At 44.6% G+C, this 14,821-nt stretch overlaps 1 protein-coding gene across 1 annotated transcript in view; it reads left to right on the forward strand.

The window, feature by feature from the left end:
• Nucleotides 1-772: 772 nt before the first annotated feature.
• CHORDC1 (cysteine and histidine rich domain containing 1) overlaps nt 773-14,821 on the forward strand; it is a 30,857-nt gene continuing 16,808 nt past the window's right edge. Inside the window, exons 1-5 of the mRNA XM_075919381.1 lie at nt 773-1,112; nt 8,253-8,302; nt 10,931-10,987; nt 11,700-11,860; nt 12,361-12,464. Coding sequence (XP_075775496.1) covers nt 839-1,112; nt 8,253-8,302; nt 10,931-10,987; nt 11,700-11,860; nt 12,361-12,464 — 646 coding nt within the window. The 5' untranslated portion in view covers nt 773-838. The remainder of the gene's footprint in view (nt 1,113-8,252; nt 8,303-10,930; nt 10,988-11,699; nt 11,861-12,360; nt 12,465-14,821) is intronic.

Consider the following 14,821-nt stretch of genomic DNA (forward strand, 5'->3'; position numbering starts at 1 on the left):
TTTTCTATTTTTCTATTTTTTTTCTCCGAAGGGGGGGGGCGCGCAAAATTGTGCTGCCCGGGGCCCCAGAAAACTCTCATCTACCCCTATACAAAAGCCCCTGTGGGAAATTCCATTGACTAGTCAATTAACCAATATTTAACATAATTACTCCATTCCTCTAGCCAGTGTTTCTCACTGGGCATGCACTCTTTGTCCTCCTTGGAATGGCAAACTCTCCTTTCTCTTTGGCGACATCTACACTGCAGATTCTTGTGCAAGAACTGTTTTGTGCAAGAGTGCTTGTGCAAAAGTTCTTGCACAAGAGAACATCCACACTGCCATGTCCTTTTGTGTAAGAGATGTGCTTTCGCGGAAGACGGTCCATGGCAGTGTGGATGCTCTCTTGTACAAGAAGGCTCTGAGGGCCATTTTAGCCATGGGGGTTTCTTGCCCATGAAATTCATGTTGCCTGTCTACACTGCCTTCTTGTGGAAGAGCTCTTGCACAAGAGGGCTTAATCCTCATGGGAAGAGAACTAACTCTTCCAGAAGAAGCCCTGTTTTCTGAAGCTGCACTGTAAATTTACCTGCACAAGAACGCACCGGCAGTGTAGACACCCAGCAAGTTCTTGCACAAGAACAGCTGTTCTTATGCAAAAAGCCTGCAGAGTAGAGGTAGCCATCAAGTTCTAGCCCCGCCCTTTAAAATCCCCTCCCCCCAACCTTCAGAAGCTCCTCCTCCTTCGTTTGGATCCCGCCCTTTCTACGCCTGCGGGTGCCACACAGCACATGCGCACTTGTCCTCGTGGGCAAACGCCTCCTCCCGCTTCTCAGCCCCACGCCCGCGCCTCTGGGCTATGCAAATAGGCCAGCTACGCGTGCGCACCTTCGCCCCGCCCCGCGCTCGTACGCCTGCGCCCGGCCTCGGGGCCTGTCGGTTTGTCCCGAAGTTTCGCGAAGCTTCCCGCAGGCTCCGCTCGGCTTTTTCCGGGGAGACTCGAGAGCGAGGCTTCAGCGCTCCCGGCCGCTTCCTGTCTCCCGGCGCGTTGCTGTTCCCGGCTCCCGTCATGTCCCAGCTCTGCTACAACCGGGGCTGCGGCCAGCGCTTCGACCCCGCCTCCAACACGGAAGGTAGGCGCCGGGGGCAGGGGCTTGCGGCGGCTCCGAGGCGCCCCCCTGCCGGAGGGGCTGTGGCGGCGGTTGGCTCGTGCCGCGCATTGCCGGGCGGTGGGCTGGCCCGGGCTGCGCTGGCTGCGGGGTGTGTGCAAGGGCTGCGCTCGGGGGGGGGGGGGGGGCGTGCTGATTGGGGGAGGGGGCAGGGCTGCCTCGATGTGAGGAGGGGCCTGCTCTGGGGCAGCAGCGTTTGCGCTGCCTGGGGGCCCCGGCAGGAGGCGGAGGGGCGAGGGGAGCCTGGCGGGGGGTGCGGCGGCGGAGGGATTGCGCTGACTTGGGGGGAAGCTGGGCTCTGGAGGGACAGCCCTTGTTTGGGAGTGGGGGGGGGGGGGGTGCAGGTCCGGATACCTGACAGCAGCGTTCGCCGTAAACGGAGTTTTTTGGCCACCCAAAAGAGGTTAAATGCCACCCAGTTAGTTGGCAGAGCACCCTCGGCCAGCAACATGTGGCTGTATGGATGGTGCCCCTCTGCACATGTCTCCGTGCAGGTAACACAATTTATTCTGTACATGGATGGAAAAAGTTAGAGGGGCCGTTGCCTGGCAGGAGGGCTTGCTCCTGAGTGGGATCTGGCCAGAGTGAGGAGGGACTGTGCTGGTGGGGAGGAGCCTGTGAAGTGGGGGACTGTGCTGATGTCAGGAAGGGGGAGTTGCACTGATATGATGGGGTGGCTGTGCTGATATTGGGGGAAACTAACACAAGTGTATAAGGGCAAAATTAGATCAAGGCACAGAACAAGATGAAATTGGCTAGAGACAAATAGGGTAACAGACTATGAATCTGGTGGCACTTTAAAGCAGGGGTGGGGAACCTTTTTTGGGTCCGGGGGCCGCTGACCCACAGAAAAATCAGTCAGGAGTTGCACATAAGTGAGAAGTAAAGCGAGAAGCCCCTGACTGTGAAGAAAGACAGACACTCCCTACATTCCCCTTGACCACCAGAGCCTAGGAGGGCCCATACTAGTAGATTTTGTATGCTCCCGTCCTGCGGGTGGGTAGCAGGGGGCTGGAGCGTCAGCACAGGCTCCCTAATGCTGGGGTTTCCCACCCTTGCTTTAAAAAGTAACAAATTTATTAAGTTGTTAGGGCATGAACTTTTCTGAGCTACAACTCACTTTGTCAAATGCTGAAGAGAAAAGTATAGCACAACTTCACCAAATGTTCTACAGCAGTGAAGGTGCATTGGTACAACTATAGTGCTGTAGCACTGTGGGGTAGACTAGGGATGTTAAATTTAGATTAATGGGCTAATCGAATAGTCAATGCAGTTTGCATCGACTATTCAATTAGTCAGTAAGGGTGCCTCTGCCTTTGAAGGGTAGTAGCAGCCCTAGGGCTGTTGCTACCCTTCAAAGGCAAAAGCGCTGGCGCTGTGCTCCCCACAGCATTTCAAAGCAGCAGTGCCACATGGAGCCTGGGGTCCTTGCTGACCCTGGGCTGCATGTGATGCTGCCACTTTGAAACACTGCAGGGAGCCCAGCATCAGGCTCTACACGGCATTTCAAAGTGGCAGCACCGCTTAGAGCCCAAGGTCAGCATGGGAGTCCCCTGGAACCCCCATGCTCCACGTGGCACTACTGCTTTGAAACACCACAGGGAGCCACTTCCCCCCCGACGCTAGCTTTGTGGTATTGTGTCCCCGTCCCCCCCCCCCCCCCCCCCCCCCCGCCTCCCACCGGGTGCTGCTGTCTCTAAAGCAGCAGTGGCGGTGGAGGACAGTGGAGGCTGCCATGAAGCAGCCTCTGTCCATGGTGGCCTGAGTTCCCCGCGGAGCAACCTCTGTCTGTGGCAAGCCTGGTCCACAGCAGTAGCCCCTGTCCGTGGGGTGTCCATGCTTCCAACAGACATGGGCTGTTGCAGTGGACCAGCATTTTGTTTGCGGGGAGCTCAGACTCCTGTGGACAGGGGCTGCTGCCTCTGTATCAGAGGCAACAGCGTGGGGTGGCAGGCAGACAATCTGTGCAGGAAGCTGGCTTTTAAATGGTCTCTCCTGATGGGCCAGCTCCTGCCTGCCACCCCATACTGCTCCCTCTGATATAGAGACAGCCGCATAGGGTGGCAGGGTGCTCCCCAGGAGTGGGGCCAGGAGCACACTGACAGCTGGCCCTACCCCAGGGACTATCAAATACTCATGTAACTGCTAAGATTCCATGTGGTTACATGAATATTCAATTACATGATATCTAACATCCCTAAGTAGGAAAAGACTTGATAACTGCTACTATGTGCACTGGATTAAATGGCCTAGAGAGGTTGTGGAATCTCCATCAGTAGAGATTTTTAAAGTAGTTAGACAAACACCTGTCTTGCATGGTGTAGATCAGGGTTACTCAACATGCAGCCCGCTTGTTTGTGGCCCACGGTGCAGTTTGGGTTTACACAGGGCTCAATATGGTGCCCATGGGTGGGATCTTTTGAACATGGCTTCCACTGGGAACACGCTCCACAACGGCGAGGCAACTCCAAGGCGGGGTGAGCATTGAGAGGTGCAAGCAGACAGGCTGGCTAGAAAAGACAGGTACAGGGTGTTGGCATTTCTAGCCTCCAGGAAAGAGATGCCAGGAGCATTGGGGCGTTGTGGGAAGTGCTGACTGCTTAGCCTTGTGGGCAGAGCATGAGAGGTGGCTGGCTCAAACTGGCCGCATTGGGTCTGGCGCTACGGCCGGGCAGCCCTGCCTCTGTCCTGCACGGAGCGACGGACTCCCGTATGGGGATGTCAGCCCTGTTTGGAATCCAGGATGGAGCTCCCAGGTACCTGCCCTTTTTTGCCTCTAATGTCCGGCCTGACTTGCTCAGCTCCCCGCATGCTGCAGGTTGGAGTTCTCTGGCTTGGAAACTTTTCTTTTTACAGTAAAATCACTCCAAGAAATGCACAACCTGAAGCTTCAAGCTAAACATCCAAAACACTGGTATACAATTTTCTTTTTAATAAGAAGCATTAAAAATAGCAACAAAGAAGAGAGGCTTATTGGATGAACTCTGGGTTTTCAACTCTGTTTGGGAGAGGGAATTCACGTTTGTAGAGATAAATGGAAAACCAATGTGTCTTCTTTTAAAGAAAACAAATCTGCAACGGCACCATGAATCTTGTCATGCTGAGTTCAAAGACTTGTATCCACCTGACAGCAATTTAAGAAAAACAAAGATACGTTCCTTAAAGGAAGGTTAGTAGTTAAATTCCTGGACTGCAATTGGTCTTTAAAAGTGCTGTCATATGGGTGGAAATCAGGTAAATATTACATTTTACTAATATCAACAGAACTGACTTAAATGGGGCCTGCATGTTGTGTAGTCTTGCCTTAATCTTTGTATTCATACCCGTCAGTGTGAAAGAATCTATTTGCATATATATTTGCATGTATAGGCAACCACACTTAAGTTGGGGCCCTTGGCACATGTGAGTATCATTGTGGCCCCTGAGTCTTCTAAAGTTGAGTAGCCCTGGTGCAGACAGTACTTAGTCCTGCCATGAGTGAAAGGGACTGGACTAGATGACCTCTTGAGGTCCCTTCCAGTCCTATGATCATAAGGCAGCTCACCCATCTTGTTTCTCTCATATAATGAGACCACATGGCTAAAATAACAGTGAATAATTACAGAGATCTACCCAGAGGTAATAAGTGGTAAATTATCACGACGATTCGATAGTTCCTGGAGACGGGGCTGGCAGCCAGTATACTTCTGGCCCCCTTCCTGGGGAGCTGCCTGCCACCCTGCGCTGCTGCCTTTGTATCAGAGGCCGCAGCATGGGATGCCATGTGGGAGCCAGTCTGAGACAGGAGGCTGCCTGCGGCCCCGTGCTGCTACCTCGGATACAAGGGTGGCAGTAGCCCCTCTTCATGGGGGGGCCGGGCTCCCTGCAGACAGAGACTGCACCAGGATCCCACAGAGCAGCCTCTGTCCACAACAGCATGGGCTTGCCATGGACTACATCGGCATCCCAGGGTCGGGATTCCTTATGGGAGGCAGCAAGGAGAGGGAGCCATGCAGCTCTGCAGAGCCAGCATGTGCCAAGAGCATGTGTTAAAAGCTGGTTAACAACATGTATCGGCTCCCCCCTCTCCCTCCCCCAGTCTATGCTGGTGCTTCCAATAGAGAGGCAGCAGTATGGGGGGGGGGGGGGGGGGGCAAGCAGCTGCACAGGAGACAATGCATGTGGGCAGCCTGCTTGAAAGCAGGCTTCCTGCATGTACTGGCTCCTGCCTGTCCTCTTAGCCCTCCACACTGCTGCCTCTGTATCACAGGCAGCAGCTTGGGATTGGAGGGGCAGGCGACTCCACGGGATCTGGTGCTCATGGACGCCAGCTCCCACCTCTTCCCCCCCCCCCCCCCCCTTGCTGCCTCTGATACAGAAGTTTGTGCAGCTGGGAAACTGATGCTTTATGCTATGATGGTTACGGTTTTGTCTCAGTTATTTTTAGGAAATGTCAAGGAGAGTCACAGACAACAAACAAAATGTCATTGAAGCTATGATCTGTGACTTACTAAAAATGGCATGAGTGGAAGGGAGAGATTGACTGCTGAGGTGGGGGAAGGGGGTGTCTAGCCACCTGTGGCTGATTTTACAAATATATTTTCTCTGCCATTATGTAAAGACAAGTGTACATGACAGCACTACATTGGTACAGCTGCACCAATTCACCTGCGCCACTGTAGAACATCGTGTGCTATAACAAGACACAACTATGCAGCACTTTAAAGACTAACAAGATGGTTTATTAGGTGATGAGCTTTCACGTGTCAGGCCACTTCCTCAGATCAAATGGTTTTCTCTTCAGCATCTGAAACAAGTTGTAGCACTCAGCACATATCTGAATTTGAAGGTCTTTTGAAGTGATGGAATCCATGACCTTTATTACAAAATACTAGTGAAGAGTAAAGGGGCTGCTAGCATCCTGCCAGCAGTACTGAAGGACAGTGGTTCCTTCCAGACTACTGCAGCCTTTTCAAGAGTGTGATTTGTCTTGCATACCCCAAGTTTCACTTCATTTAAAAAAATACTTACATACCAAATTTGATATAAAAATACAAAAGTGTCAGAAAAATTGATGAAAAATTGCACACTTTCTCATTTTGCCATATAAATAAATCAATTGAAATATAAATATTATAACACTCGTGTAAGTACACTTGAGTGTGTGTTTCACCTGTGAGCCTTGTCTGAAGTGTGAGCCACAGTCTTGAGGCTGAAGCCTGTAACTTAGATCCATGGGGGGCCCTTCTGACATGGGAACCCACGCAGATGCCCTGCTTGCTGCCCCCTAATGGCATTTAATTTAAAAAAGGGGGAACTACACAAAAGTGAGATTAAACAGAAATTAAAAGGTATAGTGCCAAAAGTAAGCTGCATGGAAACTTTTCAAAGACATGTTAATAGAGGCCCAACTTAAAAGTATACCCCAAATTAAAAAACAAAGGAAGAGAACCAAAAATTTGCCACCATGGCTTAACAACCAAGGAAAAGAAACAAGGAGAGATAAAAAGGCATCATTTTAAAAGTGTAAGTTAAATCCTAGTGAGGAAAATAGAAAGAAGCATAAACTCTGTCAAATTAAGTGTAAAAATATAATAAGAAAAGCCAAAAAGGTGTTTGAAGATCAGATGGCCAAAAACTCAAGAAGTAATATCAAAGTGTGTAAGTACATCAGAAGCAGGAAGCTTGCTAAACAACCAGTGGGGCCACTAGACGATCAAGATGCTAAAGGAGCACTGAAAGCCAATAAGGTCACTGCGGAGAAACTAATGAATTATTTGCTTCGGTCTTCACGGCTGAAGATGTTGGGGAGATTCTCAGACCTGAGCCATTCTTTTTAGGTGACAAATCTGAGGAATTGTCCGAGATTAAGTTGTCATTAGAGGACGTTTTGGAGTAAATTGATAAACTTAGTAGGTATGTTAAAATGGGGTTACATTCGTAATCGAGTAGCCAATAGAATTTTTTTTATTGGCTACTCAATTAGTTGAGAAGAGTAGGCAGTTCCAGCAGACAGTCTAGGTCCCAGCATAACCTTCCCTGCTGCTGCTGTGCATTATAAAGAACAGGGAAGTCGGCGTGCAAAGTTGCTGAGGCACTCCCTTGTCCTGTGGGGGTCTCATTCCTCAGCATAACTCCCCCTTCTGCTGCTCTGCATTATAAAGGGCAGGGAAGTTACAATCAAAATCCGGCGGCTCTTAACATACAGTATTTAAAAGGAAGAGCCGCAGCGTAGTTAGCTTCTGGGGTTGGGAACGAACACTGCTGCGGCTCTGCAGTTTCCCCATTAGCTGATTAAATGCATTTCAACATCCTTACTCTGTAGTATAAAGCTAAGCTCGCAACACATGTAACCACTAAGATTTTTAGTAGTTACACGGTTACTCTATTACACAATTTTTAACATTCCTATTAACAAGTCCTCTACATTTCTTCTCTATCTTATTGATTGTGATCAAGCCACTTCTGAACTTTCTCTTTGTGGAGCAAAACATATGGAGTTTGAGTCTCTGGGTCTAAGGTATGCTTTGCAATCCTGTAATCAAGTTTATGAACACCAGATAAAGTTTAAGACAGTTTGGAACCTTTGGTGCCTTTGGCCAGGAGGCTTGAACACATCTCTCAAACTGCAAACAATTGAGTGGAGTGCTGCAAAATTGAGTTGGCTATCAGATTGTCCTTCAAACGGACCAGGTGACACTTGTATCCAGTGAAAGGAGACCAGTTAAGGTTAGCTATATGTGAGTGCTGATCATGGCCTCCCAAAAGATCCCGTGATAAATTTAATAAGGGTAATTTTATTTATGGGCTTATATGCACTCAGTTGTGTATATGGAGAAAAAATAGGCTGTGCTTTAAAGAACTTAGTCAAAATAGGGTCTATGCTGCTTCATATATATTCTCTGAATGCTTATTCTGTCAAGTCTGAATGTGCTCTCCTGTGGAGTTTTCTTTGATTTAAAAGAGTGATGGGAAAAGGGTGGAAAGTCAATCTTATGTTTAATGTGAGATTTACATGTGTGCTGTTGTGACTGTAATTGTGTTTAGATTAATAGTTGCAAGGTAGGGTTTTTTGGTTCATTTAATTACATTCTCATTTAGTACAGCATTTTTCTTTGCTTTCAGATTCATGCACATATCATCCAGGTGTACCAGTTTTTCATGATGCTCTAAAGGTGAGTATGCCAGGATATAGCTAGTGAAAGGTTCTTTAAATCATTCAGTAGTGGTCCACCTTTGTTAATGATGTAGCAAATGTCTTCTCTCTGAAATGCAACCAAATGACTCCTGGAAATGGCATTTATGTAAAGTTGAAAGAAACTGAATGAATATTGGCTAGACTCAAGCAATAAGTATCAGGTATGTTATATGACCACTTACTGCAGCAATGATTATTTTTCTATTGGTAATCTCAAACCGAGCATGTTGTTTTAAGCATTACATATCCTCTATCGCTTTGTGGAAAATATAGTGCCTTGCCATAGCCATATAAAAAGCATTGAGTGTAGAACTGTTTTCAGTTATAGACATTTTAGAATTTCAGTACACAATCTTTGTTGTCTTTTTGCATTTTTAAAGGAAACTCAGTTTCAAGAATTGACTAATATACTTTGGAAAGGTTAGACTTTTTTCATAGTATTCTTACACCAGCAGCTCTTAAACTATGCTATCTGGATCATTGATGGTCTATTAAGTATTTGTTGATGACCTTCAGGGACCAGCAGCGAGGAGTCCTGTGGCACCTTATAGACTAACCGAAGTGTTGGAGCATAAGCTTTCGTGGGCAAAGACCCACTTCGTCAGATGCATGGGTCTTTGCCCACAAAAGCTTATACTGCAACACTTCGGTTAGTCTATAAGGTGCCACGGGACTCCTCGCCGCTTTTGCAGATTCACACTAACATGGCTCCCCCTCTGATTCAGGGACCAGGCTGATCCCGTGGTGTTGATTCTCAATTTTCTATACTAAGTTTAATTAAGACAGAGAAAATATATTAAATACTTCAGTTTGACCAGGTAAGCTATTGCTGTAGTTACCATGGAGATATGGTGTGGAAAAATCTGAAAATTCTTGGCATATGTACAGATCAAAGTCTTCAGGAATTATTCCTATCTGACTCTAAATGAGGCTAATGTGAAGTTTGGAAGTGGCAAAATAGTAACTTTAAAATATTGACTGCAAAAAATAAGGAATATTACATATGATGAGTATCTCAAACATGCAAAGTACATGAATTTGTGAGTGATTATTCAGTATGTGAGGGGACTTGAAAAGAAACTGCCTGGCATCAGCTTGATGTAAGTGTAGAGATCAGAAGTAAGTGGATTTGTTAGTCCACCTTCTGGCTTCTCTTCCTAGGACGAGTGGCATTTCCTCAAAACTTTCCTTCTTCCCAGTCTTGTGCTGACACACCATCAGAAACGGCCATGATTGATAAGGGAGAACTACTTATTGATAATGATAGGAATGAGCAGCACAGCTTCTTAGTTGGCTACGAATAGCTCTTGAAAAATTGGTTGTCTGAAACTGAACACCCAAATATCAGACAGAAATAATATTCAGAGTATTTACTAAGGGACAACTTGTCCTAAATTCTCAATTACTGAGGGGAAAATCTACACTCTCATTGCTGCATTTGCTTTTCACAAACTACTCTTAGTGTTTCTTTTTACAGGTGATGTACCCAAGTATTTGAATGCTAATATTTTTAATGTATTATTAAATTTCTTAGCTTTAATTTGGGGTATTGCAGATTACATATTATATATATTTTTATGACTTTAAACCCAACTTTGTACTTCAGGATAATTTAAGCTTTATACCCAAATGTATAGATACTCCTTCTTTAACCTGTGTATAAGATAATGTTAAAATTATCTTTAAGAAATTAAATGTGCTTTTATTACAGAACAACACATTCCATCTTAATTTTTTTGTCCCCTCATTTCCTGGTCTCTTTGAAAGTTATAGTGAGCCCGTTTGGGTGTAATTTTCCTTCTAATATGTGTCCTACATAAGCTAAATTATAAATGATCTTGTTTACAATATATTGGCTATGTAAAGAATGAACATTTAGAGGAAACAAGAAGCATTATGTTGCAGTAGTCTAAAGAGAGAATGTCTCATCATATCTTTTAGTTTGCTGCAGAAATACATTGTTTGTCAATGTCTTTTGTAATACCAAATTAAAGTCTGGCTCTTTGAGGTTTCCAGGTAAATTGTTTTGTGTGGTGAGGTAAGAGTCCTGATGCTAGAGAAACATCTATATCATCTGATAGAATAAATATTGGGTTTGAGTTGACCTTATTTAAGCAATTACTGTCTAAAGCAAACGACACCGGACAAGGGAAAATGAAGGAGGCTGATCTCAAATAAGTCTGTGACTTTCCAAAGATTAAAAAAAATTCTGTGCTATATTGCTCTTGAAAATAAGGACTGTGTCCATAGGATTAGCAGATTAACTCCACTTCAGAGATATCTATTTTAGTTACATTATTTTATCAGCTGTGTTAGTTTGCCTTTTTTCATATTGAATCAGCACCTCGAATAGCACGAGAGTATTGTTTCGGCAAGCTATGAAGGTGCTTTATGATGAAGTCAGCAAATGTGCAGTAGTGATGGCAGCTGTAGATGTTTTTATATTTTTCAAAATACAGAGATCAGCAACATCCAGAGAGAGGAGAGTGTTAAGACCATAAAGAAGCATATGCTCGAAAGAATTTTCATTAAGCTTTTGTTTCTCATGAACTTTATTGAACAGAGTGTTTGCATCTGTCTCATTATTCTTTTCCAAATTTTATAGGGCTGGTCATGCTGTAAGAGAAGGACAACAGACTTTTCTGACTTCTTGAGCATTGCGGTATGTTTTTTTTTTTTAATTAATACAATTCTGTATATCGTCTATTATGCTTTAAAAATCTTGCACAAAAAATCATAATTAACAGGGCTCGCCAAACTGCGGTGAGCCCTGCTCGCCAGCTGTGTTGTCTGGCGATCTGCACATGTGCAAATCGCCCGAACCCGGCTCCTCTGGGTTACAATCTACTCGCCATGGGCAAGTAGATTGTATTATTTGTTGATCCCTGATAATTAGATATTAAGTTATACTACTGCCATGTATTAAGCATATTTTAAATATGTCTTGTTAAACCAAAACCATTTTGAATCAAACATCGTAAAGACACTCCTTGTGGACTACGTAGCATTTTATTAATTGGCTTTTTCAAAATGTGTTATATTGTTAATATGAGACTCATGGAAGAAGATGGTGTTTTTACACTCATTCGTCTAAATCATAAATAATTAAAGAGGTCTTCCTCAAACTTAAAAACCCCTCATAACAAGCACTGAACACTTAATTTAAGTGTTCCAGACAGTTTGTTTATATATTTGAATAATTTTTCAACCTTACAGCATGTGTCACTAGAACTCAGCAAAGGGAGAAAGGGAAAGGTGAAGAAATCAAATTGCATTAATTCATTAAACTTGGATAATATGTGGTTTGTTTTTGGACTTCATATATGAAGTGTTTTGTTTTTTTCATGTATGTTTTTGTTTGTTCTCTACAATAGGGCTGTACAAAGGGTCTCCATAATAGTGAGAAACCCCCAGAGCCTGTGAAACCTGAAGTGAAAACTACCTCTGAGCGGAAGGAGTTAGCTGATCTGAAACCTAAATTTCAGGAGCATATAATTCAAGCACCAAAACCAGTGGAAACGATTAATAGACCAAGGTACAGAATGCTGAATCAAATGTGTTTCTAATGATTAACTTCGATTTTTTTTTTTTTTTGCTTACTGTTGATTTTATGTTGAAGATACTATGGTGATGAACAGCTGCCTTAAACCTTAAGATAGAAGTCAAGTGTATTCTTTTTTCAAGTCTGGTATTGACAGTATTTAAATTACAAGCTCACCTGAGTTACAAACATCCAATTTACAAAAAACCCCACATACGAACGCTTACCTGCAGCCTGAGGAGAGGTGGCAAGAGGCACTGGTGGCAATGATCATGGGCTGGACGACTGGCAGGCTCTCCTTTGTCAATTTTTGGTCTGGCTTGAATTAATCCCCAGCCAGTTGTACAATTTCATAATGAAACTTCAATCTCTTCCTTGAAATTATTTTGCAGGTAAGGTATTTTATAGTGGCAGAAGAGGCCTGAGAGGTATCCTTTGTCATATTATATCATTTATTTTGACCAAGATAACATTCATGTATTTAAATATTTTAGCCCAGATGAGCCAATGACCAGTTTACAGCTGAAAGTATCAGCTTCTCTGAAACAAGCACTAGATAAACTGAAACTATCATCAGAGAATGAAGAAGAAAAAAAAGGTAAGAACCTGTAATGACACAAATTGAGATACCTAAGACACGCTTGTTGCCACATCTTTAGATAAATGATAGAATGTCTCAAACATTTCAGTGTTTGAGAATTAATAACTATGCAAAAATATTCAAGAACCAGATATTCTAGTAAAAATTTCCTTCCACAGAAGGAAACTAGCAATTAAATTGAAACTGACACATGGAGAGAGACATTTCCTTAAGCCAGGAGTTCCTAAACTCTTTGACACGGGGACCAGTAAATCCATTCACGAGCTTTTGGAGGACTGGTAACATTCATTTACATATTCGTTAATGATGAATATGCAAACAGGTTGTTTCTGGTCCTCCCAAAGCCCCCAGTGCCAGCTTTAGCAAAGCTTTTGATATGGTCACCCACAATATTCTTGCCAGCAAGCTAAGGGAATATGGATTGGATAAATGGACTGTAAGATGGATAGAAAGCTGTGGTTGTTGGTAAGAATCATCTTGAGGTTAGGTGGTTGTCTATAGGAGACTATGGGTCTGTCTCCCAGAGCCTCTTGGAGTATGGTATCCTGTTCCAGTATAGGCTGTAGTTTATTGATAATGTGTTGGACAGGTTTAAGTTGGGGGTTGTAGGTGATGACAAGTGGTGTTCTATTGTTGGTTTTCTTGGGTCTGTCTTGAAGTAGATGGTTTCTAGGTATTTTTCTGGCTCTTTCAATTTGCTTTTTTATTTCTCCGGGTGGGTAGTTGAGGTTTATAAATGTTTGGTAGAGATCCTGAAGCTTCTGGTCTCTGTCAGTGGGATTAGAGCAGATGCGGTTGTATCGAAGGGCTTGGCTATAGACGATGGATCATATGGTGTGTTCTGGGTGGGAGCTGGAAGCATGTAGGTAACTGTATGAGTCGATGGGTTTTCTGTAGAGAGTGGTGTCTAATTTTCCATTGTTGATTTGTACTGTGGTGTCCAGGAAGTGGATATCTCGTGTAGAATGGTCCAGGCTGAGGTTGATGGTGGGGTATAGGTTGTTGAAATCTCTGTGGAATATCTCCAGTGTTTCTTGGCCATGCGTCCAGATCATAAAGATGTCATCGATGTACCGTAGGTAGAGAAGGGGTAGAAGAGGATGGGAGTTGAGGAAACGTTGTTCTAGGTCAGCCATAAAGATGTTAGCATACTGTGGGGCCATGCGGGTACCCATGGCTGTGCTGCTGATCTGGAGGTATAAGTTGTTCTCAAACTGGAAATAATTGTGGGTGAGAACAAAGTTGCATAGGTCTGCTATCAGGTTGGCAGTGGTGTCCTCTGGGATAGTGTTTCTAATTGCTTGTAATCCGTCTTCATGTAGGATGTTGGTATATAGAGCTTCTACATCCATGGTGGCAAGGATGGTGTTATTGGGGAGGTTATCCACGTTTTGTAGTTTCCTTAGGAAGTCAGTAGTGTCTCGGAGATAGCTGGGGGTGTTGGTTGCAAAGGGTTTGAGAAGAGAGGCTACATAGCTGGATAGACCAGTAGTGAGCGTGCCAATACCAGAGATGATGGGACGTCCGGGGTGCCCAGGTTTATGGATCTTGGGAAGCAGATAGAACAATCCTGGTCGGGGGTCAGAAGGTGTTTCTGTGTGGATTTGTTCCCGAGTAGCTGTGGGGAGGCTTTTAAGGAGACAGTGTAGTTTCTTTTGGTATTCCAAGGTGGGATCAGGGGGAGAGGTTTGTAAAATGTGGTATTCGAGAGTTGTCTGGTTGCCTCCTGGTTATAGTCGGTCTTATTCATAATGACCACAGCACCCCCTTTATCAGCTGGTTTGATTATAATGTCCAGGTTGTTTTTGAGACTCTGGATGGCATGGTGTTCAGCGTGGCTAAGATTGTGTGTCGCTTGTTGTCGTTTGCGAATAATGTCAGTCTGTGCGTTGTTGCGGAAGCTTTGTATATAGAAATCCATATTGTAATTCCGACCGTCAGGGGGAGTCCATATAGAATTATTTTTCCTTTGGTGTTGATAGGGGGGATCTGGTAGGTCAGATTGATGTTCATTGGTGGTTTGGAAATATTTGCAGAGGCAGTGAAAAAAAGCCTCAAGGTCACCACAAAATTGTATCCAGTTTGTGCGGGACGTGGGGCAGAAAGAAAGACCCCGGGACAAGACAGACTCTTCTGCTGGATTGAGTTTGTAGCTGGAGAGGTTAACAATATTATCTGGTGGGTTGAGGTAGTTGCTGTTGCAACCAGTGGTATGGAGCAGGTTAGAAAATTTATTGTCTTTTCTTTGTTGTAGGGAATAGAAGTGTGTTGTTTAGTTTAGAAAAGAGAAGATCGGGAGGGTGGGGGGGGGGGGGACACATGATGGCAGTTTTCAGATATCTAAAATAGTGTCA

Source organism: Pelodiscus sinensis, chromosome 1 (assembly GCF_049634645.1).
Source record: "Pelodiscus sinensis isolate JC-2024 chromosome 1, ASM4963464v1, whole genome shotgun sequence".
NCBI lineage: Eukaryota > Metazoa > Chordata > Testudines > Trionychidae > Pelodiscus > Pelodiscus sinensis.